At 62.4% G+C, this 27,781-nt stretch overlaps 1 protein-coding gene across 1 annotated transcript; it reads left to right on the top strand.

The window, feature by feature from the left end:
- Positions 1-274: 274 nt before the first annotated feature.
- Positions 275-27,164, top strand: LOC138810732 (protein Wnt-9a). The gene is made up of 4 exons (XM_069997925.1): positions 275-412; positions 19,452-19,708; positions 21,113-21,375; positions 24,567-27,164. Exons 1-4 carry the CDS (start codon positions 318-320, stop codon positions 25,047-25,049), a joined length of 1,098 nt encoding a protein of 365 aa, XP_069854026.1. The 5' UTR covers positions 275-317; the 3' UTR covers positions 25,050-27,164.
- The last annotated feature ends 617 nt before the right edge of the window (positions 27,165-27,781 follow it).

Raw genomic sequence — 27,781 nt, 5'->3', positions numbered from 1 at the left:
TCCCCCGCGCTCCGGCCCCGGGCGGCCGCTGCCCGTTCCCCCCGGCGGGGATCCGGGACCCCCACTGGCGCGGGTCCCCACGGCCGCGCGCGCCCCGCCGTCCCCGCCCTCCGGCCCCGCGGGCCCGCCCGGGAGCGGCGCGCGGCTCGGGTTTCGGCCCGCCCCGGCGCCGGCGTGGCCCCGCCCCCGGCGCGGGGCGGATCGGGCCGGGCCGGCCGGCGCGCGGCCGCCGCCGCGGGCGCTATAAGAGGGCGGCGGCCGCGGCGCGCCCTGCGCGGAGCCGGGAGCGCGATGGTCGGCCGCCGCGGCGCGGCAAGATGCCGGATGGGCCCCTGCCGGCGCGCTGGCTGCCCGCCGCCTTCGGGCTGACGCTGCTGCTCGCCGCGCTGCGCCCCTCGTCCGCCTACTTCGGGTAGGTGCCGCGGCGGCCGGGGCGGCGCGGGGTCCCCGGGCAGCGCCCGCCGGGGCGCGGGGCGCGGCGTGACCCCCGGGGCGCCGGGCGGGCCGTCCCGCGTCGGAGCCGCCGGGCCTGCCACCGGCCCGCGCCCCCGGGGAGGTTCCCCGCGCCCGCCGCCCCGAGCCACCCGACGGGGCGGGCGGGGCTCCGCGGCGGGGACGTTGTTTGTGTCGCGCCCGGGGCGGCGGGGCCGGGCCTGGGAGCGCGGACGGGAGCCCGGCCGCCCGCCCTGCCCGGCGGCTCCCGCGGCCTCGGTGCCCCCCCCCCCGCACCGTACCGACAGTTAGGGGCGACCCTCGCCGCGCCGGGCACGCTGGGCGCGGGGTGGCCCCGAGCGGGGCAGCGCCCCGCCGTCCCCGGTGCCCGCCCGCCGCCCCGGGCCCGCCGCCCCGGCCGCTCCCTGTCACCTGTTCCGTGCTCCGGCCGGGCCGGCGCGGCGCCCGGCCGGCAGAGGGCCCCGTCGGCCCAGGAATGCGGCCGGGCGGCGGGGAGAGGCGGGGCCGGGGCGGGGCGGGGCGGCCGGGCACCGGAGCCTGCAGGTGTATCCTGTTCTCCGGGCGGGCGCCCCTTTGTGTGTGTCCTCCCCGCTCCCGCTGCCCACGCCCGGGCTGTCCCGCCAGGCCCGCCCCGCCCCGCCCGCTCCCCACGGAGCGCGGCCCCGCCCCGGCCCCGGCCCCCCCCCCCCGCCCCGGGGCGGTCCTGCGCCCCAGCCCCGCCGGGCAGGGCCGGGCCGGTCCCCGTGAGGCTGCGCCCCTCTGCCCGCCCGCCCGCGGGGCTCCGCTCCCGGGCCCGGCGGGTGGCGGGGGAGCGGGGCTGCCTCGCGCCTTGGCAGGTACTGGGTCCGCGCCCCGCGGAGAGGCCGGGCCGGGGCCGTGGTGTTTGTCCCCGGCTGGTCTCCGGGCGCGGCGGGGGGGAGCCCCCGGGCTTCTCCGTGTCCGGGCGCAAGCCCCCGAGTCCGGAGAGGCAGCCAGGGCCCGAGCGGGAGCTGGGGCCGGGCGCTCGGCGGGTGCGGGCGGCCTCCGCCCGGCCGGAGGGCCCTCCCCTCCCCCGCCCGAGGCCCTGCCTGGCACGGAGGCTCCCGGCAGGAACGCGGCTCCGGTTACAGCCCGGGAGCCCGAGCGGAGAGCTGGCCCCGGGGAGGTCACGTGGCGGCAGGAGCCCTCCCCCCCGTTGCAACCCAACCCGGCCGCGCCCCTCCCTCCGGAGGCCTCCGGCCACCCCGCCCGCCCGGACCCCCGCGGCCGCGCCGGGCTTGGTCAGCAGGTGGCCCTTCCATCTGGAGCTCCGCGCTGCTGACCGCTGCGTCCCGGGCCTGGCGCGGGGGCTAGCGGGGCAGGCCGCCGGCCTCGCATCTCTGCCCCGGTGTGAAGGAGCCGCAGGCGGGAGCCCGGAGGGAGCTGCGCCCGCCCCGCGCCCGTCCCCAGGAATCCCCACCCCGCAGAGCCCCCCGGGGGGACCTGGCTCCCCACCCCGCAGAGACCCCGGGGGACCGGGCCCCCCACCCCGCAGAGCCCCCCGGGGACCGGGCTCCCCACCCCGCAGAGACCCCGGGGGACCGGGCCCCCCACCCCGCAGAGCCCCCCGGGGACCGGGCTGGGACCGGGGCTCCCCACCCCGCAGAGCCCCCCGGGGGACCGGGCTCCCCACCCCGCAGAGCCCCCCGGGGGACCGGGCTCCCCACCCCGCAGAGCCCCCCGGGGACCGGGCCCCCCACCCCGCAGAGCCCCCCGGGGACCGGGCTGGGACCCGGGCTTCCGTCCTTGCAGGCTGCTCCAGCCAGGTCTCCGCGGTGGCTCGGACTCCGGACCCGGGGGGGGGGGGGGGGTTCTTGGTAATATTCTGGCCCTCTTTTTGTTCTGCATATAACTTACTCCCGGGAAATTCCCTCCGCGCCGTGGTTTTTGGTGTGTTCACAGACTGTACAGCCATCCCCACTATCTAATTCCAGAATAGTTTCCCCAGCCCAGAAACCTCATACCCACTAAGCCGCCACTCCCCACTCCTTCCTCCAGCCCCTGGCAACCGCCAACCTTTCTGTCTCTGCGGACTTTCCTACTCTGGACATTTCATATAAGTGGAATCATACTATGTGGCCTTTTGTGTCTGGCTTTCTTCACTTGGAGTCATATTTTTTAGCTTTATCCATGCTGTACTGCAAAGCAACGTTTCACTCCTTTTTGTGCCTGGATTGCACTCGATTGGATGACTGTTCTACAGGCTCAGAAAAATGCTCATCAGTTGATAGGCTGTTTCCACTGTTTGCTTTTTATTTTTTCAAATGTTGCTGTGAACATTTGGTGACTGTTTTTTTCCCCTTGTGTGAAAGTATACTTCCAGTCCGTTGGGTGTACATGCCTAGAGATGAAGTGCTAGGTCCTGTGGTAAGTCCATGTTTAACCTTTTGAGGGGCTCGCACACTCTTTCCCCAAGTAACCATACCATGTTACATTTCCACCAGGAGTGTGCAGGGTTCCAGTTTCTCCATATTATCACCAGTTTAATTCTACTCCTCATGGTGGGTTTGATGAGGTATCTCGTTGTGGTTTTGATTTACACTTACCTGATGATTGATGATGTTGAATATTATTTTGTGGGCTTTTTTCTATTTGTAGCAATACAAATAGCTATTTGCTATTTGTAGCTTTATTTAATTATTATTTGCAGCTTTGCTATTTGTGGCTTTTAGAGAAGCATGTATTCCATTTCTTTGCCTGTATTTTTAGTCAGATTGTCTTTTGTTATTAAATTGCAAGAGCACTTTAAATAGTCTGGATCTGTCCCTAGAGAACTTTTATCTCTTATTCAGTATACAGATGCACTCTCATTTCCACACACACAGAAGTGACAATTTCAGGTACCTGTCTTGTGCCTAGCTTCTGGTGTGTGTGTGTGTATGTGTGTGTGTGTGTGTGTGTGTGTGTGTGTGTGTGTTCCTGTTCCTGTCTGCAAGAGCCTTTGTGGGTATTCAGGGAACTTCCTGAGGGAGACTGCTTAGGTGTGTGTGTGTGTGTGTGTGTGTGTGTGTGTGTGTGTGTGTGTGTGTGTGTGTGTGTGTGTGTGTGTGTGTGTGTGTGTGTGTGTGTGTGTGTGTTCGTTCCTGTCTGCAAGAGCCTTTGTGGGTATTCAGGGAACTTCCTGAGGGAGACTGCTTAGGTGAGCAGGCCAGGGGACTAGCCTACCCCTTGTCCCTGTGTGTGATCTTGGGCCCCGGTGCTTGATCCTTGTACCCCTGTCTGACAGGAACATTTAGCTTGCCCTTGCTGGGGTCAGAGAAGGCCAGAAAAAGTTGCAGGACAGGAGGTCTGAAGGTGCAGACGGCTGGGCTGAATGGTGGCTTGACACAAACGTGTTCTGGGGACAGTCCATGCTGGGAAGGGCTTAGCCGAGGGTCAGGTCCTTCCTGAGTTAATAGTTGTGGGCAGGAGTTGAGGAAGTCACAGACTGGAAGTTGTGGGCAGCTGCTCTGCATGGGTCCCCCAGCTCCAGACACCCCAGGAAGCCGTAGGGCATTAGAGAGCAGGGCCAGACCTAGTGGGGAGGCCTCTTGGAATTGGCCTTGCAGGTGAGACCCCGCCGTGGGTAGGGAAGACGGGGGGTGGAGGAGGAGGCTTGCAGGCTTTGGGAGGATCGGGTGGGCCACAGCTTCTGAGACTCCCGGGAACACTGGAGGTGAGCAGCGCAGGTCTGGCACCTGGCCTCTCCTTGTGTGGGGCCCAGCTGCTCCCGGCACGGGGCCGTGCGTGCAGGCGTGAGCGGCAGGTGGGAGAGGTGGGCGCCCCTCTCCGCTCTGTACTGGCATCTTCACCACAGCCTGCGCACGCCCTGTCTCTGTCCCTAGGCCCCTGACGTGGTGTCCTAGCTGCCAACACAGCCCGGAGCCAGACGCCAGGGCCGGGGTCTGTGGGCTCCCGGGGGGATGGGGAGTAGCGTTCAGCAGCTCTCTCTGCTGGGATCTGAGGTGAGGAGGAAGCGGCCACCACCTGGTACCCCTCAGCTGTGTGAGCAGATGTCCTGTGCACAGCCGGCGGCTGTCTGGACAGGGAGACAGCTGGCCTAATCTCACTGTCCGTGTCACACACTCTGCCTCTTGCTGCCTGCGTGGGTGCCCACGCCGGGCAGACCTCGGTGGGTGCCACACCGCCTCTGGAGGCCCCGCTGCCGGGGGACCCTGCCGTGCCCCTGCCCGTTGCCAGTTCCCAGGGTTTGGCCCCGCGAGCGAGGCCTGTGGGTAGTTTTTACCCTAGGGAAGGATGTGCAAGCGCAGATTCTCCCACGGAGGCCGTAACCCTGAACCCCGGGAGTGAGGAGGCGATGGGGTGGGGGAGGGGCGCACAGCCCCGCCTTGCAGGCAGAGGACGAATGACACCTGTTGACAGTCCCGCACTGGCACGGCCGCCTTTGTGCATTGTGCTGGTGGGGGCCCTCTGGTGCCCGGCAGGCTGCTGCACGCGGAGAGGAGGCGTGGCTGTCTGGGGGCAGTGGGTGGCTTTGGCATGAGCTCCCTGGTGGCTGGGTGAAGCCAGGCCCTTCAAAGCACCCGAGGTGGCCTACTTTGGGGGAGGGGAAAGGGGGTGTCTCTCTGGCTAGGAATCAAAATGTGGCATCAGGGTGAAGTAGACGGTGCTACCTATCCGTGCCTTACCTACGGCTCTCCCTGGTTGCTCCCCTCTGGGAAGCCTCATAACCGCTGCCCAGACATACCAGCGTGGCCCTAGCAGCGCAGCTCTGGGGCAGAAGAGGGTCTCCCCTTGGGTTTCCTCCGAGTTGTGCCGTGTACCCCCGCTGAAGGCTCTTGCAGTCTGAACCTCGGGGTCCTCTGCCAATTCGTCACCTCACAGGCCAGTGTGCCGCGCCTGTCGGGCCGGGCCCCTGACTTCGGCCGTCTGTGGCTATCACCCTCCACCCCACACTGCCAGGCCGCGCGCGCGAGCACACTCACCACCACGGCGGGGGGGGGGGGGTGAGCAGGGTCAGGTGCGTGCGTGCATGCGTGGCCCCGCGTGAGGGACGCCCCGGCAGCCCAGGGGCGGGGCTGGGGACACCTGGCCGTGCCTGCCCATGTACCTGCCGATGTGCCCCGTGATGAGGCACCCGGCCCCTCCTGGCGAGGTCCCGGCTGGCCTGGGCCTCCACACAGGGGGAAAGCCAGCCTCCCAGCTGGCAGCTCAGCACCGTGGCCCAGCAGCGGACAAGGCCGTGGAAAAAGCAAGCCGCAAGCTGCGTTTGTTTTTCTTTGCGATACCTGAGGTCGGGCGGCCAGGGGAAGTGGGCTGGAGGTCTGGCCCAGGACAAGACGCTGCCAGGAGCTCGTGGCCCTCTCTGGCAGATGGGGAGGTGGGGGCTGGGCCCATGGTCACAGTGTCCTGGCCACAGCTGATGTGGCACCTGGCGGGCGGGGATCCCGCTCCTGGTTGCGGCACGGGGCGACGCAGCTCTGTCTCCAGCTCTGTCTGCGCTGCCTGTCTCCGTCAGCAGCCCTCTGTGAGCCATGGCCTCGGTGGCCGGGCACGGAGGCAGGCCTCCCGCAGGCATCTGCCCCAGCTGCTCCCTGGGGTCCAGGGCACTCTCTTGGGGTGCACAGGCTGTTGAGGGGACACATGAGCTCCTCTCTGTGGTACACGGGGACATTCCTGTTAGGCAGTGCCTTGGTTCTTGGGGTAGTGGCTGCCTGTGGTTTGTCTTCCTCTGTCCAGCTGGTCCCCGGGGCAGAGAATGGGTGAGCAGCGGGCAGGTGGGCGAGGGAGCTGGCCTGTGCCCTCCCGAGTCCTGGACCCTGCGGTCGGTGCTCTCTTTGCACAGCCCCCCGCCTCGTGCTGGGCAGGTCTGGCACCGGACGGTGGCTCAGCCCTCAGGGACACATGGATGCGCTCGGGTTGGAAGGTGGACTCGCGCAGGGTGGAGATTCAGACCGTGGGGAGGACAGAGGGTTAATCTCAGCTCTGGTCTCTCAGTGCTGGAATTTGTTTTGATTTTGTTTCACACAGAAATTAAACGCTGTCTGGCGGGGCTGAGGTTTCCTCTTCAGGGCACTGCGGCTGCTGGAACTGCACCCTTGGCTCCCTCCGCCCTGGCCCCGAGCGCACGGGTTCCCGAGCAGGGTGGCCGAGTACGACAAGACCTACTGGCAGGAGAAAGGGCTGTGGGAGGCGGCTGGGGCCCTGGCGAGCCTCCATGGGGCTCGCAGGTCCCGCCGGAGCCCGTGGCTCAGGTGACAGCCTGGGCAGGGTGGCCCTGGGGTGAACCAATCTGGACCGTTGGGGCCTTGTAACTCTCCAGCGCCTGCCTGAGGGAGAGAATCACCTTGCTGGAGCACAGAGGAGGTTCCTTGGTCACTAGGCAGCCACAGAGTGGCGCCTGAGGCCTGGCCCGAGGAACCAGGAGTGGTGTCCCGGCTTTGCTCTGACTGTGTGGCCTCCAGACTCCCTGTAAGTCAGATTTGCTCTTAGGTCAGTCTAGGGCTGGGGCTTCTGGTCACCTGCCTGTCAGCACAGCTCCATCGGGGCCAGTGCTGACCCCACGGCCAGCTCCAGAGGTCAGGGAGGTGGTTCTGTAGCCCCTCCCTGTGCTGCTTCCCCGAGCAGAGACCAGAGCCTCAGCAGGACTTTGCAGAATGGAGCTGGCAGCCCCGGCCAGCTCCTTCCAGTGGGCCTCCGTCTTCTAGGAAGGCTGCACCTTGAACGTAGGAAAGGGATGGAGCCTGGGGTGCTGCGGGCATGGGAATCCGTTGGGCCACACCTTGAGTCAGCACCATGGCTGGGTAGGGGCTGCGGCGGACTGGAGGCACTTCCACAGGAGAGGGGCTGGGCCTGTCCTGACTTTTCCCTCGTGGGATCCAGCCCTGGCCCTACCACCGAAGGCCCTGACCTCAGTCTCCCCCGCGTGTGGACACCAACACCCTGCCAGGTTGTGCAAGAGGACATGAAGATCTGTGGGGACGTTTGCAGGTGCAGTGATAGTGTCCCCCACTCAACTCAGTCCTCTTGCTGGAACTAAAGCTGCACTTGCTTGTGCATACGTGTGTGTGTATGCACATGCATATTTGTGTGCGCCCATCTGCACTTGTGTATGCATGAGTGTGTATATGTGTCTCCAAGATTTTATGATGGGCTCTTTGGCTATGTATGCATGTGTATGTGCATTTGCAAGTTATGTGTGTGTGCCTGAATCCTAGTGTGTTGGTTTGCACATGGGTTCATGGGTATGCGCACGTTCCTACGTATATGTGTCTGGATGGACAGACATGAATGTGTATCTGAGTGTACGTATGTGAGTCTGGATATATGTCCTTAACTTTGATGAAATAAGCATAGATGCTGAGTGAGGAACTGTGAGTGTGGTTTGGAGATGGGGTGGAGGCCTCACTCAGCTGTGAGACCGGCAGCGTCTCAAGCCCCTAGGGGGAGGCAGGGTCTTGAAGAAGGTTCTAGCCACACGTAGCCAATAACCTAGTTGCTTGTATGGTTCAACACCCCGCTTGGTCTTGGGGTCTCTGTGTCAGGGGCTGGTGTGTCTGCAGGAGCTCACTGGCTCACATAAGGACTCATCCAGGATCTTCTGTGGCGTGTCCCCACACGCGGGCTGCTCCTTCCCACGTGGCATCCGCCTCCTTCCGATTTGCGTCCAGCCCTGGAAGTCTTGCTAATAGGCTGTTGTGGGGTCTCTGCAGCCCTTTCTCTGGGGGCTTCGGTTCTATCCCCCAGCATCTTTTCCTTTTAGTGGTTTACCCTGTCAGGATGACTCTGCCTTAACTTTCTTACCTTGGTTAGACTTGCAAACACCCTCATTCAAATAAGAGTGTAAGAGTCCTTCCCCTGGTTCTGGGTAGGCATGCATTTTGTTTTCCACTATGTATATTTTGTCCCACTAAAGTGTTTTATCCTCTGCTTTAAATTATTATTATTATTTTTTTTTTTTGTCGGTCATGGGGCTTGAACTCTGGGCCTGGGCGCCGTCCCTCAGCTCTTCAGCTCAAGGCGAGCGCTCTACCACTTGAGCTACAGCGCCACTTCCGGTTTTCTAGTGGTTTATTGGAGATAGGAGTCTCACGGTCTTTACTACCCGGGCTGGCTTTGAACCGCAATTCTCAGCTCTCAGCCTCCTGAGTAGCTAGGATTACAGGCGTGAGCCACCGGCGCCCGGCTTAAATTATTTTTTTGTGTGTTGTTTTCTTTTTCTTTTTTGGGGGGGGGGTCTGGTCGTGGGGCCTGAACTCTGGGCCTGGGCGCTGTCCCTCAGCTCTTTAGCTAAAGGCTAGCGCTGTACCACTTGAGCCACAGCTCCACTTCCGGCTTTTTTCTTATGTGGTGCTGAGGAATCGAACCCAGGGCCTCATGCATGCAAGGCAAGTGCTCTACCACTGAGCCACCTTCCCAGCCCCATGCTTTAAATTATTTTTGTCAACAGTTTCTCAAATATAGAAGCTTGGTCAGGGATAACTAGGCATGTGTAGTAATGGGGCTGAGACCCAGTTAGGCAAGCATCGCATGCCCTGTGCTTGAAGGAAGCCTGTTTTAAAACAGAAAGACGAATTTAACGAGGAAAGAATGACAACAGAAGCAGATAGGTTTGGAATATCTGTAAAGGAGAAACCACAAAAACTGACCCAGCAAGTTTGGAAACACCAGACAGAACTAGGGAGAGAATGTCAGTAATAGACATTCATAGAAAAGTAGATTGGAAACAGCTGAAGGGAATTAGCAAACCGGAAGACTGGTCAGAAGAAATTATGCGGAGTACAGTGTGGAGAGGTGGACAGATGAAAACATCTAGCCCCGGGAAGGCCCTGGAAGTCTGGGGAGAGAGCCGGACAGGCCTGGGTAAAGCTGTAAAGAAGAGTCAGCTATCTCGGGTCTTCCGAGGCAGAGTGGAAATACATCTGTGCAGGAATCTAACATAGTAGAAGGACAGAACACTGAAGTCAGCACCCTAAGGGCGACCAGTGGGCGGGGCCAGGGGAAGCAAGACTGGCCCTCATGCAGGGGAGAGGGTCCCGTGTCAGAGGCGCAGGTGAGCCCTTGCTGAGCCCCCAGCACGGACCGCAAAAGGTAACCCCATATAATTCACCAGTGACCCAGACAAGAAAGGACAGACTGATATCAGACACGGCAAGTGGCAGCCTCCTCCATAGTGCTGTGGGAGCGAGACCATTCGCGGGGGCGGGGACGGGGCAGGGGGAGGCCTGCTAAGCTGCAGGCAGAGAGAGAAGACTTTATGTAAAATCCCCTAAAAATGGTCAGAAGGAGGAACCCCAAAGGGCCAGTGTGCTCAGCAGACTGGATGAAATGGAACAGTACCCCACGCCCTAGATGGATGAGGCCGGGTTGCTTGGGGTGTCACTCAGGCACATGCTGTAAGAAGGGTTCCGGGCGAGATGCCCATCAGGGCGTAGACACAGCAAGGATGGGGCACGCCGACCCAGGGCTGAGGCGGAATGAGAATCTGGAGGAAGCCGCGAGCGGAACAGCGACTCGGGCTCAGTGCGGCCACCTGAGGTTGGGAATCCGGCATCACTGAATATGTTTTAGTGAGGCCTGAGCACTGAGAAAACTGCTATCAGGAGCCTGGTTCAAGCGGTCACTCACCAGCCTAGTGAGTTCAAATCCCAGTTCTGCAAAGAAAGAGAATCCCTGGGAGACGCAGGGGAAGCACGTCAGCCTGGTGCGGAGGAGTTGAAGGAAGACGGGGCAGAGAGAGACAGAGAGAGACACGGGCCCAGACGCAGAGTCAGAGGAGGCGGCAGCTTTCCCTAAGGACGTCTGGGAAATGCCCGAGGAAATTGTCTCCTAAGGCTTTAAGAAAGTGAATGCTGGCAGCTCCTCAAAGGCTTAAACATAACTGCTCCCTTTGACCCTTCAGTTCCACATCTCTTGAAAGTGTGCACACAAGTACGTAATTGCAGAGTGGACACCACCCTCCAGTGCATCCACTAGCGAGTGGCCTGCGTTTACCTTAGAAAGGACACGAGTTTGGGCTTTTGCTACAAGCGGATGAACCTGGAGGAGGAGGCTGAGGGATATTGCCCGTCACAGAAGGACAGCCCCTGTGCTACTCCACTCACGATGCACCCAGAGTAGGCCAGTGCACCGTGTCGGAAGCAGAGCTTCGGTCACGGGGCCCGGGAGGTGTGAGGCTTGTCGTACGAGGCAGTGGAAGCGTGACAGCTCTGTGTGTCTGTGGATGTGGGAGGGTTTTATGGCATATAACTCAGATCTCAATAAAAGGACTGAGAAGGAAGAGGGGAAGATTCGGTTGGCATGGACATTGTTCCACCAAGAAAAGCTCAGCTCTAGACGGTTTCTGTTGGATTTTTCCAAATAGTGAAGAGGCCATGATTCTTACCTGATACCAACGCTTCAGATAGAACACTCACAAGGTGCCAGAGGCCAGCAGAAAGAACACAAGCGAAGAGAGCTAAAAGCACACAGGTGACAGCTGCAGGCAAGGTATTCCCGGGGATGCCAGCGGTAGGAGGGGCAGAGAGGTCCTGACCAAGTTGAGTTTGCCGGTTGACAATGTCAGCACCCACCAATGAGTGTGAAAGATTCTGAGCACACAGCCCCGGAGGACGACTTTAACCTGGCCCCGATGTCCAGTTCTGCATAGCCATCGGGAGCTAGCCTCCTCCAGGTCCGAGCCTGACACAGGCACTGCACTGGCCTTCTAAGCATCGGGTGGCTAGCTGTTTCCATGGCCGCTGTCTCCCTCCTGGAGTGGCCTGAAGTCTCGCTCCGTGGTACCCACCCCAACTCTCCCCTCTTTCCTCCTTTGGGGTCACCACATTGGCAGGCTGTGTCTGGCTGCCAGACTCTGGAGCTTGGGGCAGGGAGCTGGGCGAGCGCAGGTCATCTTGACTTGGGGTGAGCACACGGGCCCCAGGGGCTGGCAGCATGGGGGTCGGGCCGAGCGGCTGAGGTGCTGAGCTGAAGGCTCGCGTTGCCCTGGGGAGCCAAGAACAATGCGAAGGGGAGATGTGAAAACAAAGAAGTCTGCAGTCCTCCAGATCTCAGCCTCTTGAGCAGCTGGGATTGTAAACATGAGCCCTGGTACCCGACTCACCTGGACGAATGTATCTTTTGACCAGCATCTCTGGGACCAGGCAAGGTTGGCACTCCACGTGGCTGGGAAAGGCCTGGGAATGAGAGAAAAAAAGAGCCAGAAAAGAGCAGAGAGAGGGGTAAGAACAGTAGCACTCACGTGGTATTCAGGTAAGGGGTAGACCTGCTGGGACCAGGCAAGGTTGGCATTCCACGTGGCTGGGAAAGAGAGAGAGCAAGAAAAGAACAGAGAGAGAGCTAGAATAGAACAGAGAGAGCAAGAAAAGAGCAGCAAGAGCAAGAGAAGAAGAGCAAGAGCTTGACCAGCATCTCTGTAACCCCTCATGATCACCATTTTCTCTCTACCTCAGAGTTGAACGGTTTCATTCTTCCAACTAGGAGTGGGATCATGTGGTACTTGTCTTTCTGTATTTGGCTTATGATATTAAATGCAGCATAATGATTTCTAGTTCCATCCATGTGGTCACTGTGACAGGATTTCCTCTTTTTGAAGGCTGTATGGTATTCCACAGTGACTTTGTACTATTGTTTATCTGCGTATCAGTGGGTGGACACCGAGGTTGCTTCCATTACATTGGCTATTGTGAGCAGTGCCACAGTGAACAATGATTGAATTCCTCTAGATAGGCTCCCGGTGTGAGGTCGTTTTTGGATAGTATCCCCTTTCTGAAGTGGTTTTCTATTCTGTGGGCTGTCTCTTCACTCTGTTGTGTTTCCTTTGCTTCACAGAAGCATTTTAGCTTGATGCAAGCCCACTTTCCGTATCACGTATGAGTTTGAGATTATGTCCAAAAAAGCCACCGTTGAGATTAGTGTTGGGAAGCATCACCCCGTGCTTCTAGTTGCTTCGGAGTTACAGGATTTACAGTTCGGTCTTCAGCCCTTTGGAGGTGATCTGTGTCTGCTGTGAGGTGAGAAGCCCCCTGGAATGGAAGTTGGAATACGGCCTGGCCACGTGTTCTGTCGCACAGGTAGCAGGGAGTGAGTGGAAGGTCTCTGTCCAGGATGAGCTGCTTGCCCGGAAGGCTGGTGCCCGGCCTGGCGGCTGTGTGGAGCCGCAGTGCCTCAGGCCAGACGCCCCCGAGGGCCAGGCGGGCAGCTGCCCAGCGGGCGGGGCCTTGCCCGGGCTGCCCACCCGCCGTCACTGTCTGGTGGTGTGGGGGAACGCTGGCCGCCCCAGGCCAGCCAGCAAGGCCGGGCAGGCGAGAGGATGGGGGCGGGCCCGCGCCCCCTGCTGGCTTTGGGTGACCCCTGCCCGGGGTGCCTCCCGGGGACTTCACCCCCATCCTCGTTGGCTCGTTCGTGGAGCGCTCGAGAGGTGGGCGTGCCCTCGACTGTACGGGTTGCCACCCGCCTCCCGTCCTGTGGGTGGCTGGATCTTAGATCCAGGCCTCTCCTCCTGGCTTCTGTGATCTGAGGTACAAGCCCTGGATGTCCGTGGACTCAGCCTGAGCCGGTATCCAGGTGAACCCGTCGAGCACCCGGGCACACCCCACAGCTGAGCCGTACAGCCCCGCCCTGGAGCTCACACACGCCCCAGCACTCACGTTGGCTGGCAGTGGGCAGATCAGCCCCACAGCTGATTTAAAGCGTATTGAGCAAGCTGGGCGCCAGTGGCTCATGCCTGTCATCCTAGCTACTCAGGAGGCTGAGATCTGAGGATCACAGTTCAAAGCCAGCCTGGGCAGGAAAGTCTGTAAGACTTATCTCCAATAAACCATCAGAGAACCGGAAGTGGCGCTGTGGCTCGTGCTAGAGTGCTTGCCTTGAGCTGAAGAGCTGAGGGACAGTGTCCAGGCCCAGAGCTTAAGCCCCACAACCGACCAAAAAAAAAAAAAGAGTATTAAGCGGTAGCTTGGGTGACTGCCTCAGAACACCGGCAGCGAAGCTCATTGCAGCACCAGCTGGTTTGCTGAGGATCGCGGCCGGTTAGCCCCAGTGCTAGCCCTGAACCCCAAGGAAGACCATCCCGGGTGGCGTCGGCCCAGGGACAGGAAAAGAAACAAAAGTCAGGTGCTGGGAAGGTGGCTCAGTGGTAGAGCGCTTGCCTTGCATGCCTGAGGCCCTGGGTTCAATTCCTCAGCACCACATAAGCAGAAAAACCCAGAAGTGGCGCTGTGGCTCAAGTGGTAGAGCGCTAGCCTTGAGCTGAAGAGTTGAGGGACAGCGCCCAGGCCCAGAGTTCAGGCCCCACGACCGGACCCCCCAAAAAAAGAAAGAAAAAAAAAAAGAAACAAAAGTCAAAAGAGTAGCTTCTACCGTATTCCCATCGGTGCGGACGGGACCCGTTCACGGCTGGTGTTGTTGCTGGTCTTGGAGCAGGGCCCTCCTCGCACCCTGGCTGGCCCTGGACTCGCTGTGTAGCCCAGGCAAACATCTCCCTGGCATTTGTGGTGGCTCTGGCTCACCCCACACTGAGCCGCCACGCCTGGCTGTGGCTGTGTTTCTAGAGAGAAGCGGCAGCCGCAGCCTGCTCGGACCACTGTCGCGAATCTCAGGAGCATGTCACTCCCAGATGTCCATGTTGGAAGCCCCAGATTCTGAGACTAGAGGTGGCTGCGGCCTGGCTCTGGCCGCCTCCCCCGGGCCCTCGCCTGGAGGGAGCCGAGGTCCCTGTCACAAGGGCTCCCCCGTAGTCTGGAGCTCCTCCCAGAGGCCCACGTACTATCGCATCACTCGGGATGGCCGGAACCCCCCAGGGCCTGGGACGGCCTGGGACCTCTGCATGGTGCTCCCCAACCCCCCGAGCCCCATCTGGGTCCCACACGTTGGTGTGTTGTTACTCTGCCGTGGGATGAGAGCTTCCTAGAGCCCTGCACCCCGAATTTACCCCAGTGACAGGGTCCTGGGACACGAGCTGGCTGTCCTGGGGTTTTCTGCCCCACACCCCATGCTGAAGTTGACGCACTTGCCAGGGGGTTGGAGGGAATCTGCCCTCACTGCCCCTCTCCCCTGCCTTCTTCTCCTCTGCCTGTCTCCTCTGCCCTTCTTCCTGGCCACAGCCTCAGCTGCACTTGGTCCCTGGCCCCCGGTCAAGCGCCTTGGCCATACGGAGCTGTCTTAGATGCCCGGCCGCCTGGCCCATGGAGCGGGAGGCTGCCGCCCGCCCTTCTCTGTCTTTTGAGTGCAGTTCCTCGTAGGGAACAGTCTCCGCCCCGTGAGCCACACTGAGCTTGGGTCTCCCTCCCCAGCTCTCCCATGGCCCCGCTCTTGGTGGGCAGTTGGCCTGTGGTCTCCAAGGCTTGGAGACTTCTGTGGCGAGCTCAGTCACCGGACAGGCCTGGATGTCCACTATGTGGCCTTTGACCCACGCCCAGCTCCTTCTGAGAGTCCCTGAGCACCTGTGTGAAGGTCTTAACATCCTGAGACCTCCCGACTCACACGGGCCTTCCTGCCATGGCCCTGATGCTTCATCTACAGCCCTGAGTCCCTGTCTACTCACCTCCGCATCCCTGAGTCCCCTCCACTCACCTGCATCCCTGAGTCCCCTCCACTCCCCTCTGCATCCCTGAGTCCTGTCCACTCACCTCTGCATCCCTGAGTCCCCTCCACTCCCCTCTGCATCCCTGAGTCCCCTCCACTCCCCTCTACATCCCTGAGTCCCCTCCACTCCCCTCTGCATCCCTGAGTCCTGTCCACTCACCTCTGCATCCCTGAGTCCCCTCCACTCCCCTCTGCATCCCTGAGTCCCCTCCACTCACCTCTGCATCCCTGAGTCCCCTCCACTCCCCTCTACATCCCTGAGTCCCCTCCACTCCCCTCTGCATCCCTGAGTCCCCTCCACTCACCTCTGCATCCCTGAGTCCCCTCCACTCCCCTCTGCATCCCTGAGTCCCCTCTACTGCCCTCTGCATCCCTGAGTCCCCTCCACTCCCCTCTGCATCCCTGAGTCCCCTCCACTCCCCTCTGCATCCCTGAGTCCCCTCCACTCACCTCCGCATCCCTGAGTCCCCTCCTCTCACCTCCGCATCCCTGAGTCTCCTCCACTCCCCTCTGCATCCCTGAGTCCCCTCCACTCACCTCTGCATCCCTGAGTCCCCTCCACTCCCCTCTGCATCCCTGAGTCCTGTCCACTCCCCAATGCATCCCTGAGTCCCCTCCACTCCCCTCTGCATCCCTGAGTCCCCTCCACTCACCTCTGCATCCCTGAGTCCTGTCCACTCCCCTCCGCATCCCTGAGTCCCCTCCACTCCCCTCTGCATCCCTGAGTCCCGTCCACTCCCCTCCGCATCCCTGAGTCCCCTCCACTCCCCTCCGCATCCCTGAGTCCTGTCCACTCCCCTCTGCATCCCTGAGTCCTGTCCACTCCCCTCTGCATCCCTGAGTCCCCTCCACTCCCCTCTGCATCCCTGAGTCCCCTCCACTCACCTCCGCATCCCTGAGTCCCCTCCACTCCCCTCTGCATCCCTGAGTCCCCTCCACTCACCTCTGCATCCCTGAGTCCCCTCCATTCCCCTCTGCATCCCTGAGTCCTGTCCACTCCCCAATGCATCCCTGAGTCCTGTCCACTCCCCTCTGCATCCGAGTCCCCTCCACTCACCTCCGCATCCCTGAGTCCTGTCCACTCCCCTCCGCATCCCTGAGTCCCCTCCACTCCCCTCCGCATCCCTGAGTCCTGTCCACTCCCCTCTGCATCCCTGAGTCCTGTCCACTCCCCTCTGCATCCCTGAGTCCCCTCCACTCCCCTCTGCATCCCTGAGTCCCCTCCACTCACCTCCGCATCCCTGAGTCCCCTCCACTCCCCTCTGCATCCCTGAGTCCCCTCCACTCCCCTCTGCATCCCTGAGTCCCCTCCACTCACCTCCGCATCCCTGAGTCCCCTCCACTCCCCTCTGCATCCCTGAGTCTCCTCCACTCCCCTCTGCATCCCTGAGTCCTGTCCACTCCCCTCTGCATCCCTGAGTCCCCTCCACTCCCCTCTGCATCCCTGAGTCCCCTCCACTCACCTCCGCATCCCTGAGTCCCCTCCACTCCCCTCTGCATCCCTGAGTCCCCTCCACTCACCTCTGCATCCCTGAGTCCTGTCCACTCCCCTCTGCATCCCTGAGTCCCCTCCACTCACCTCTGCATCCCTGAGTCCCCTCCACTCCCCTCTGCATCCCTGAGTCCTGTCCACTCCCCTCTGCATCCCTGAGTCCCCTCCACTCACCTCCGCATCCCTGAGTCCCCTCCACTCCCCTCTGCATCCCTGAGTCCCCTCCACTCACCTCTGCATCCCTGAGTCCCCTCCACTCCCCTCTGCATCCCTGAGTCCCCTCTACTGCCCTCTGCATCCCTGAGTCCCCTCCACTCCCCTCTGCATCCCTGAGTCCCCTCCACTCCCCTCTGCATCCCTGAGTCCCCTCCACTCACCTCCGCATCCCTGAGTCCCCTCCTCTCACCTCCGCATCCCTGAGTCTCCTCCACTCCCCTCTGCATCCCTGAGTCCCCTCCACTCACCTCTGCATCCCTGAGTCCCCTCCATTCCCCTCTGCATCCCTGAGTCCTGTCCACTCCCCAATGCATCCCTGAGTCCCCTCCACTCCCCTCTGCATCCCTGAGTCCCCTCCACTCACCTCCGCATCCCTGAGTCCTGTCCACTCCCCTCCGCATCCCTGAGTCCCCTCCACTCCCCTCTGCATCCCTGAGTCCCGTCCACTCCCCTCCGCATCCCTGAGTCCCCTCCACTCCCCTCCGCATCCCTGAGTCCTGTCCACTCCCCTCTGCATCCCTGAGTCCCCTCCACTCCCCTCTGCATCCCTGAGTCCCCTCCACTCACCTCCGCATCCCTGAGTCCCCTCCACTCACCTCCGCATCCCTGAGTCCCCTCCACTCCCCTCTGCATCCCTGAGTCCCCTCCACTCACCTCTGCATCCCTGAGTCCCCTCCACTCCCCTCTGCATCCCTGAGTCCTGTCCACTCCCCAATGCATCCCTGAGTCCTGTCCACTCCCCTCTGCATCCGAGTCCCCTCCACTCACCTCCGCATCCCTGAGTCCTGTCCACTCCCCTCCGCATCCCTGAGTCCCCTCCACTCCCCTCCGCATCCCTGAGTCCTGTCCACTCCCCTCTGCATCCCTGAGTCCTGTCCACTCCCCTCTGCATCCCTGAGTCCCCTCCACTCCCCTCTGCATCCCTGAGTCCCCTCCACTCACCTCCGCATCCCTGAGTCCCCTCCACTCCCCTCTGCATCCCTGAGTCCCCTCCACTCCCCTCTGCATCCCTGAGTCCCCTCCACTCACCTCCGCATCCCTGAGTCCCCTCCACTCCCCTCTGCATCCCTGAGTCTCCTCCACTCCCCTCTGCATCCCTGAGTCCTGTCCACTCCCCTCTGCATCCCTGAGTCCCCTCCACTCCCCTCTGCATCCCTGAGTCCCCTCCACTCACCTCCGCATCCCTGAGTCCCCTCCACTCCCCTCTGCATCCCTGAGTCCCCTCCACTCACCTCTGCATCCCTGAGTCCTGTCCACTCCCCTCTGCATCCCTGAGTCCCCTCCACTCACCTCTGCATCCCTGAGTCCCCTCCACTCCCCTCTGCATCCCTGAGTCCTGTCCACTCCCCTCTGCATCCCTGAGTCCCCTCCACTCACCTCCGCATCCCTGAGTCCCCTCCACTCCCCTCTGCATCCCTGAGTCCCCTCCACTCCCCTCTGCATCCCTGAGTCCTGTCCACTCCCCTCCGCATCCCTGAGTCCCCTCCACTCCCCTCTGCATCCCTGAGTCCTGTCCACTCACCTCCGCATCCCTGAGTCCTGTCCACTCCCCTCTGCATCCCTGAGTCCCCTCCACTCCCCTCTGCATCCCTGAGTCCCGTCCACTCCCCTCTGCATCCCTGAGTCCCCTCCACTCCCCTCTGCATCCCTGAGTCCCGTCCACTCCCCTCTGCATCCCTGAGTCCCCTCCACTCCCCTCTGCATCCCTGAGTCCTGTCCACTCACCTCCGCATCCCTGAGTCCTGTCCACTCCCCTCTGCATCCCTGAGTCCCCTCCACTCACCTCTGCATGTTCCCATGTAGAGGCCCCTGCATGGAGCTCTGCTAAAGTTCTACTTCAAGGTGTTTGCAGAGGAGGTTAGGGCCAGACAGATGATCTCCAGTGATGCTCACTTGCTGGTGCCGTTCTGACTGCAGGGCTCAAGGCTTAGGAATATTTGGCTGAGGGTGGACATGTCTAGGGCCTGGATGTCCAGTCTCTCTGTCTGGGGTTGTGTGGCCTGGGGTGAAAGCATGGTTTCCAGAACTCAGATTGTGAGTTGTGGGGTGGAGCAGGGATGTGAGGAATGGCAAGAAGACTGTCCCTCGGCTAGGAGCTGGGGCTGGTGTCATGGAAGTGGGGGTTAAAGCGGAGACCCTGAGGGGCCTGTCTGGGACGGGAGTGTTCCTCAGACAGGGGAGGGTGTTATTTTGATGCCTGGGCCTGGGGGAGGGCCCGTGTCTAGAGGGTGCAGAAGCTGAGGCCTGGAGCTGTAACTAGAGCTCTGGGCCTGATAGGAACGTTGGGGTCCGCTGGGCCCAGCCTGTGGGCGGTTATCTGGGGACCGTCCTTCTCTTGTCCCCTGCACCCTTCCCTGCTCAGGACGCAGGGGGCTGGAGAGGGGAGCAGGCCAGGCCCGCTCCCGAGGGCACAGCACCGGCCGAGGGCACAGCACCGGCCGGCGACAGCGGTGAGGCCCAGCTGGGCCCCGCTCGGCCCCTTTCGCAGAGGGCACCGGTTGTGCTCCCCGTGGAGAGCTGTGTTGGGATGGGGTCTTTATTCTCCTGGGCGGGTGGTGGCCAGGCTCCCTGAAGCCCTCAGGGACAGGATAGAAGCAAAGACAGCCGTGTGGAGGCCATGTTCATGGTCCAGGAGCCAGGAGGGCAGTGTGTGGGCAGTGGGGGCCAGTGAGGGTCCTGCCCGGGTCCCTGACCTGGGACCCGCCCAGCCCCTCCTCCGGGGCCAGGGCTCACTCCCGGCTCTTCCCAGGCTGACCGGCAGCGAGCCCCTGACCATCCTCCCGCTGACCCTGGAGCCGGAAGCGGTGGCCCAGGCCCACTACAAGGCCTGTGACCGGCTGAAGCTGGAGCGCAAGCAGCGGCGCATGTGCCGTCGGGACCCGGGCGTGGCGGAGACCCTGGTGGAGGCCGTGAGCATGAGCGCCCTGGAGTGCCAGTACCAGTTCCGCTTCGAGCGCTGGAACTGCACCCTGGAGGGCCGCTACCGGGCCAGCCTGCTCAGGCGAGGTGAGTGCCGGGCCTCCGACAGGCCCAGGGCCCCGCCCTGACTCACGCCAGGCGGCCAAGGGCAGCCACCTCGGAACTTTGCACAGACGGCTTAAAAACCGGAGACTTTGGTTCACATCTGTAACCGTAGCTACTCAGGAGGCTGAGATCTGAAGATCGGAGCATCATAGTTTTTGGGGGCAGAAAAGTCCCATGAGACTCGTATTTTCCAATTAGCAAAAAGCCCCAGGTGGAGGTGTGGCTCAAGTAGTAGTGCTCTAGCCTTGTGTAAAAAAGCCAAGCACATGCCTGTCATCCTAGCTATTCAGGAGGCTGAGATCTGAGGATCATGGTTCAAAGCCAGCCTGGGCAGGAAAGTCTGTGAGACTTTTTTTTTTGGAAAAAAAAAAAAGCATCATTTGTAATTGTACTCTTAGAAAGTTGTACATAAAAAACTCTTAATACAGTTCTATAAAACTGCCAGGGGAGAGGGAAGGTGATACCTTTTTTTATTGATCATTAAGAAAGTTATCCAGATAAACAAAAAACACAGTAAATTGTTTAAAAAATTAAAGAACATTTGTCAGTCATGGGTCTTAAACTATGGGTCTGGATGCTGTCCCTGAGCTCTTCAGCTCAAAGCTAGCGCTCTACCACTTGAGCCACAGTGCCACTTCTGGTTTTCTGGTGGTTAATTGGAGATAAGAGTCTCACAGATGTTCCTGCCCAGGCTGGCTTTGAACCGTGACCCTCAGATCTCAGCCTCCTGAGTAGCTAGGATGACAGGCGTGAGCCACTGGTGCCTCTGGGGCTGAGTCGTATCTCCAATTAATCAAAACTGGAAATGGTGCTGGGGCTCAAAGTGGTAGAGTGCTAGCCTTGAATGGAAAAAGCGTAGGGACAGTGCCCAGGCCTTGAGCTCAAGCCCTCAGCCAACAAGGAAAAAAAGCTGAAAGAAGAGATGTGGCCAAAGTAGTAGATTAATAGCCTTAAAGTTCAAGAACAGAGTCATGTGCACACACACACACACAATCCAAGCCCTGAGTTCAAACCCCAGTACTGCCCCCCTCCCCCAGACAAATTGGAGGCCTGAGAGGTGAGGTGTAGTTTGTGGTGGCGTGTTAGCCAGCTGGGGAGGGCCGGAGCTGGTAGGCCCGAGGGGTCAGGTGTAGTTGGGTGTTGGCCGGAGCTGGTAGGCCTGAGGCCGGAGGGAGAGGGAGCCCAGGGCCAGGGCTCAGGCCGGGCCCATGTCTGGAGGTCTGGGGGGCTCAGCGCCATCCGTGGCTGGCGGCCCCCGTGGGCTCCGATTGCCCCGCGCCCTGCGCTCCCCGGTGCCCGGTGTCCGCACAGATGTCCCCGCCGGGGGGGGGGGGGGGCGAGGCCCCCGCTGCCCCCGCTGACCGGCCCGCCCGCCCCGTCCCGCAGGCTTCAAGGAGACCGCCTTCCTGTACGCCATCTCCTCGGCCGGCCTGACGCACGCGCTGGCCAAGGCCTGCAGCGCCGGGCGCATGGAGCGCTGCACCTGCGACGAGGCGCCCGACCTGGAGAACAGGGAGGCCTGGCAGTGGGGCGGCTGCGGGGACAACCTCAAGTACAGCAGCAAGTTCGTCAAGGAGTTCCTGGGCCGGCGGTCCAGCAAGGATCTGCGAGCGCGGGTGGACTTCCACAACAACCTCGTGGGTGTGAAGGCAAGCGGGGCCTGGAGGGAGGGGCGGGGCCTGGAGGGAGGGGCGGGGCCTGGAGGGAGGGGCGGGGCCTGGAGGGAGGGGTCTGGAGGGGTGGGCGGGGCCGGGAGGGAGGGGGCCTGGATGGTGGGCGGGGCCTGGAGGGAGGGGCGGGGCCGGGAGGGAGGGGTCTGGAGGGGTGGGCGGGGCCGGGAGGGAGGGGTCTGGGGTGGGCGGGGCCGGAAGGGAGGGGCCAGGAGGGTGGGCGGGGCCGGGAGGGAGGGGTCTGGAGGGGTAGGCGGGGCCGGGGCAGGGCCTGGAGGGGTGGGCGGGGCCTGAAGGGGAGGGCGGGGCTGGGGCAGGGCCTGAAGGGTGGGCAAGGCCTGGAGGGGCGGGGCCTGGAGGAGTGGGCGGGGCCGGTGGGGGACTGGAGGGTTGGGGGTGCAGCGGGGTGGGCGGGGTGCAGGGGTGCAGGGGTGGGCGGGGCACAGGGATGGGGCGCAGCGGGGTGGGCGGGGCACAGGGATGGGGCGCAGCGGGGTGGGCGGGGCGCAGGGGTGGGGGCGCAGCGGGGTGGGCGGGGCGCAGGGGTGGGGGCGCAGCGGGGTGGGCGGGGTGCAGGGGTGGGGCGCAGCGGGGTGGGCGGGGCACAGGGATGGGGCGCAGCGGGGTGGGCGGGGCACAGGGATGGGGCGCAGCGGGGTGGGCGGGGCGCAGGGGTGGGGGCGCAGTGGGGTGGGCGGGGCGCAGGGGTGGGGCGCAGCGGGGTGGGCGGGGCGCAGGGGTGGGGGCGCAGCGGGGTGGGCGGGGCACAGGGATGGGGCGCAGCGGGGTGGGCGGGGCACAGGGATGGGGCGCAGCGGGGTGGGCGGGGCGCAGGGGTGGGGGCGCAGCGGGGTGGGCGGGGCGCAGGGGTGGGGGCACAGCGGGGTGGGCGGGGCGCAGGGATGGGGCGCAGCGGGGTGGGCGGGGCGCAGGGGTGGGGGCGCAGCGGGGTGGGCGGGGCGCAGGGGTGGGGGCGCAGCAGGGTGGGCGGGGCGCAGGGGTGGGGGCACAGCGGGGTGGGCGGGGCGCAGGGATGGGGCGCAGCGGGGTGGGCGGGGCGCAGGGGTGGGGGCGCAGCGGGGTGGGCGGGGCGCAGGGGTGGGGGCGCAGCGGGGTGGGCGGGGCGCAGGGGTGGGGGCGCAGCGGGGTGGGCGGGGCGCAGGGGTGGGGGCGCAGTGGGGTGGGCGGGGCGCAGGGATGGGGCGCAGCGGGGTGGGCGGGGCGCAGGGGTGGGGGCCCAGTGGGGTGGGCGGGGCGCAGGGGTGGGGGCGCAGCGGGGTGGGCGGGGCGCAGGGGGCCTGGGCATCGTCTAGGGACAGGCTACCGTGCAGTGCTAGCCCGGGTCCTGGCGTCCTGCTTGCAGTGGATTTCACTAGTCCTGGAGGGGCCTTGGTCGCCCCCATCTCCTCCTGGAGATGAGCCACAGTAAGCTGTGGCTGCCGTGCCTCTGTCCCTGGTTACCAAGGCCCCCAGAGGGCCTTCTCAGTTGGACAGTCTAATGTGAGGGCTGGTGGTCTGTATTCCAGGATACCATGCCTTCTTGTCACTGAAGACCTAAGTCAGGGTGGCCCCTAGTGTGGCCAGAAGGAGATCCCAGAGGAGCGGTTGGTGTGTATGTGGGGGGGAGGGGGGGAACCTATTCGCCCAAGTCAGGTCTCCCCTGCCTTGCCTCTGTCTCTTGTAGAGACTGTTCTGGGGACAGATACCCAGCTCCCTCGGCTCTCCAGTAGGCCCTTGGAAGTTCTGAGCCCTGGCTTTTTTCAGTGCCACTTTCAGCCACAAAGCTCCCAGACCCATGGGGCTGGGAAGGAACATTAGTTCCCTAACCCTGGCGCCAGCACCTCCAGACCATCCCTGAACAACGCAAACCACCACACACTGGTCCCAGACTCAGTCAGAAAGGGCTACAGAAGGGCAGTGCCAGAGCCTCTCTCCAGAGCAGAGGGCCTTTCCTCTCCTGTCCCTGCTGGGCTGTGGACCCCTAGTCCGGGAACAAAAGGGATGTAATTAGAGCCAGTCCTGCCCTGAGCTCCTCTTTAGTGGGATCCCCCACTTATTAGAGACTGGACTCCGCCTTTCTGACCAATCCTATGCTGTCTCCCTCTGCCTCCCTGGGCAAAGGCTGGCAGGCAGAGTGGGCCCGCCAGGGCAGATCAAATCCCTGAGGCCTGGCGGCTCTCTTCTTCCCAGCGACTCCTCCCTCCCCCCCTTGCCCTTTTGTGAGGTATTAATGAAAAGTCAGAATGTGCTAGAGTGCTCCGGTGGACTGCTGGGCCTGAGGCAGCCAGGTTTTAATTAAATTTGTCCGAGGTTTCTCAGCAAAACATCTTTAATAAGTGGGACTCTTCAGTTGCAGCAGGAAGGTGGGGGGGGTTGCATTTCTTAATCCCACTCCAGCTGGGCCCTCCTGGGAGCGTATAAGAGCTTAGCAGCCTGGCTCAGGCCTGCCTGGAAAGAGGCCTCCTGACCTGCTTCAGCCCCGCAGCCTCACGAACCCCAGGAGTGGGCGTCAGGAGGTCCCTGGGGAAAGCTGGCCTGTGGGAGCAGGTGGGACTCCCGCTTGGGGAAGGGAAGGATTCCGATGCCCGACAGCTTGCCATAGCTGGAGTTTCTGTGCCTACCCATGGGACTGGCCTGGGAGCTCTCCTGGGGTAGCACTTTCAGACGGTCCTCCCTTGGAGTTACTCTCTCTGGGAGGTGCGAGTCTGCCCTTCTGCATGTCTGTGTTCCCCGCACTGGGGTCCTGGCCGGCTCTGGCTTAGGTTACACCTCCGCTGGTCTTAATACTTGGGTAAGGAGGTTGTCCGTCAGGACGCCAGCCAGAGCTGAAGGTCATGTTTGTCTTTGCCTGTCCAGTGAACAGTGTGTGGAGACCAGACATGGGAGACCCCGTGGGACTGGGATGGTGGGTGAGGATATCAGGATATCAGGAAGATGAGCCCAGCCCTGGCCTTAGGGAGGGAGCCAGGGTCCTGGGGCTTCGTGTGTGTGTGTGTGTGTGTGTGTGTGTGTGTGTGTGTGTGTGTGTGTGTGTGTGTGTGTCGTTGGTGACTTGGCCCGGGGCTGAGTCTGGGTCTGGTGCCAGATGGGCGGTAGCTCCAGCCTCCCCTGGCCATCTGCAGGCCGGGCCTCCAGGCCTGCCGCTCACGGCCTCCCTGCCCCGCCCGCAGGTGATCAAGGCCGGAGTGGAGACCACCTGCAAGTGCCACGGCGTGTCTGGCTCCTGCACCGTGCGGACCTGCTGGAGGCAGCTGGCGCCCTTCCATGAGGTGGGCAAGCACTTGAAGCACAAGTACGAGACGGCACTGAAGGTGGGCAGCACCACCAACGAGGCCACGGGCGAGGCGGGCGCCATCTCCCCGCCCCGGGCGCGGGCCCTGGGGGCGGGCGGGGGCGATCCCCTGCCTCACACGCCGGAGCTCGTCCACCTGGACGACTCCCCCAGCTTCTGTCTGGCCGGCCGCTTCTCCCCAGGCACTGCAGGCCGCAGGTGCCACCGCGAGAAGAACTGTGAGAGTATTTGCTGTGGCCGAGGCCACAACACACAGAGCCGGGTGGTGACGAGGCCGTGCCAGTGCCAGGTGCGCTGGTGCTGCTACGTGGAGTGCAGGCAGTGCACACAGCGAGAAGAGGTGTACACCTGCAAGGGCTGAGCCCCAGAGCCGCAGCTCTGCCGCGTGGGGCGTAGGCACGGCGCACCGCGGGAGAGGCCTAGCCTGCGAGACTACAGTCCCCTCCGCCGGAGGTGTAGGCATTGCACACGGCACAAGGGGTCTGTACCTGCGAGGGCTGAGCCCCAGGCCTGGCCAGCTCCACGGAATGGGTTATAGGTGTTGCACACAGTACAAAGGATCTCCCACCGGGAGGGCTGAGCCCCGAGGTCCGACCAGCCCTGCTTTATGGGATGGAGGATTGTGCGCAGTACACAGGATCTAGACCGCGAGGCCTGGGGGCCTCCCCGGCCAGCTGAGTCGGCCCTGCCCCCTCTCAAAGCTCAGAGGTCCTGCTCGGGCGTAGGCTGGGACCTGTCTGGCCCCGGACACTCTGCTTGTGTCCCGGACCTGAGCTTCCTTCCTGACCCGAGAGTATTGCAGCAATGCTTTCTAGGTTGTCCCTGGAGTGGGCCCTGGCCAGGACCCCGGTCTGTCGCTTGCCCCTCCCCCCCAGGCTCCTCCTGAAGCTTGGGGGAAAGTGCACCTTCACAGCCCCACGGCTGCCCGTGGGGTGCCGGCCCGCACCCGCACAGCACCGTCTTCAGAGAGCCAAACCACTAGGAGAGTGCGCGCCAGGTTCCCAGGCGTGGAGGCCCCGCCTCTCGGTGGAGCACTTCTCTTTGGAGTAACAGTGACCTTTAAATTATTGTTATTTAATATAGTAATTATTATGCCTTCCGCCCCTGCTGCCCCAGGCTGCCGCAACCCCTCGGACTCACCCCAGCTGAGCAGAGCTGACTGGGGAGGCTCCCCCTCTTGACCCCTCCACACTCCCTGCTTCCCTGCTGGCTCTTGGAAACCACTAGATCAAGGTGATGTTGGGGAAGGAATGAGGAGCAAGCCTAGCCACAGCCTGAGGCTTGTGGAAGCCCTTTTTCCCGCCTGTTCTGCTCCCCATGGACGGACGGCCCCGCGTCTGGGCCATGGAGTGCATTTCCTGGGGCCAGCCCCGGAAGCCCTCCCCCGAGGGCCACACAGGGACCAGGCAGACAGCGTGCTCTTTCTGGCTGTGCGCCGGTCTCTCCAGGGGGAGGGTGCCTACACTGGCCTGGTTTGGTGTGAATGTGCATGTGTGTGTGTGTGTGTGCACGCATGTGTGCGTGCACGCGCAAGTGTGAGTGTGTGTACGCTGTGCATGCGGTGCTGGCACAGCCAGCGTGCCCCTTCACAGGGCCCCGTACGGCGGCTCTTTGGCTCCTGAGACTCTGGACTTGGACTTGTTCAGATGGGTGTCCTGGGGGGGGGTGTGCTGGGGTCTGGGAAGGCAGCAGGCAGGAATGGATGCAGGAAACTACTGAGAAAGGAGCAGGACCCCCCGAACTCCAGGGTCCAGGAAGCAGAAGGGGGACTGTTTGAAAAGAAAACATATTTATGTGGATGTGGATCCCTGGTCCCTCTTGGATAGTGTAAATAGCAAAGTTTATTCTCCTGTGGTTCAGATGACAGCCCAGTCAGTGCCCTGTCCCGGAGCGAGTGTGGGCGGCCGCGTGTGACAGCACAGGCGGGGGGGGGGCGGGGGGTGAGGGGAGCAGCACCCCACCTGCCCTCCCCCCGTTCTCCCAAGAGGAGCTCAGCCACCGTTGGCTCTGGGAAAGGGTGTTGGGTCAAAGGAAGGATTTTTAAAAAATCAAATAGGAACACTTAGCTCTATGTCCTGAATATTCAGAAAAGTATTTTTTTTAACAAGGCAGACTGAAAATGTCTGCTGGCTGGTTTGTTTCTATATAACTGTATGTTAGAATGTCTTGCTCAGTGAAGCAGCCGCTCCCACGTGCTGGACCTCTCTTTCTCCTGCTTTTCTGTGGGGCAGAGCAGAGGGCAGGCTGTGGGCCGGCCAGCCCGGCCGCCTCCCCGGCAGCGGCCCTGGCCATGGGGCCGTGCAGCACGGGGTGAGACACAGGAGGGGGCCATCTTGGTGTGGAGTCTTGTGTGAACCGATTGATTTCTCTACCTCATCTGTGTAGCAAGTAGGTGTGTACCTGAGTGACTGCGGAGAATGTATTTATTTAACAGCTTTGTATAACAACCCAAGACAAATGGAAACACTAAATAAATGTATTTTAAATTATAGCCAGCCTCAGTCTGCTGCTTCCACAGGGGTTCTGGGGGTCCTGGAAAGAGAGGAGGGGAGAGGAGAATGTGGAGAGAAAGAGAGGAGAAGGAGGCAGGACAGAAGGGTTGGAGGTGCCGAAGGGCCTGAACCAGAGGAAGAGGAGGGAGGGTCCTGGTGGGAAGAGACAGGAAAAGCCGGGGGGGGGGAGGTTCTGGGTAGAGGAGGAGGGGCAGGGGGGCCTGTGGAGGAGGCGTGGGGGTTCTGGGTAGAGGAGGGGCAGGGGTCCTGTGGAGGAGGCGTGGGGGGTTCTGGGTAGAGGAGGAGGGACAGGGGGACCTGTGGAGGAGGCGTGGGGGGTTCTGGGTAGAGGAGGAGGGACAGGGGGACCTGTGGAGGAGGCGTGGGGGGTTCTGGGTAGAGGAGGGGCAGGGGGGCCTGTGGAGGAGGCGTGGGGGGTTCTGGGTAGAGGAGGAGGGACAGGGGGACCTGTGGAGGAGGCGTGGGGGGTTCTGGGTAGAGGAGGAGGGGCAGGGGGACCTGTGGAGGAGGCGTGGGGGGTTCTGGGTAGAGGAGGGACAGGGGGGCCTGTGGAGGAGGCGTGGGGGGTTCTGGGTAGAGG

This window comes from Dipodomys merriami, unplaced genomic scaffold (assembly GCF_024711535.1).
Source record: "Dipodomys merriami isolate MVZ:Mamm:240054 unplaced genomic scaffold, mDipMer1.0.p SCAF_508, whole genome shotgun sequence".
NCBI lineage: Eukaryota > Metazoa > Chordata > Mammalia > Rodentia > Heteromyidae > Dipodomys > Dipodomys merriami.
This window is presented reverse-complemented; position numbering and strand designations above follow the sequence as displayed.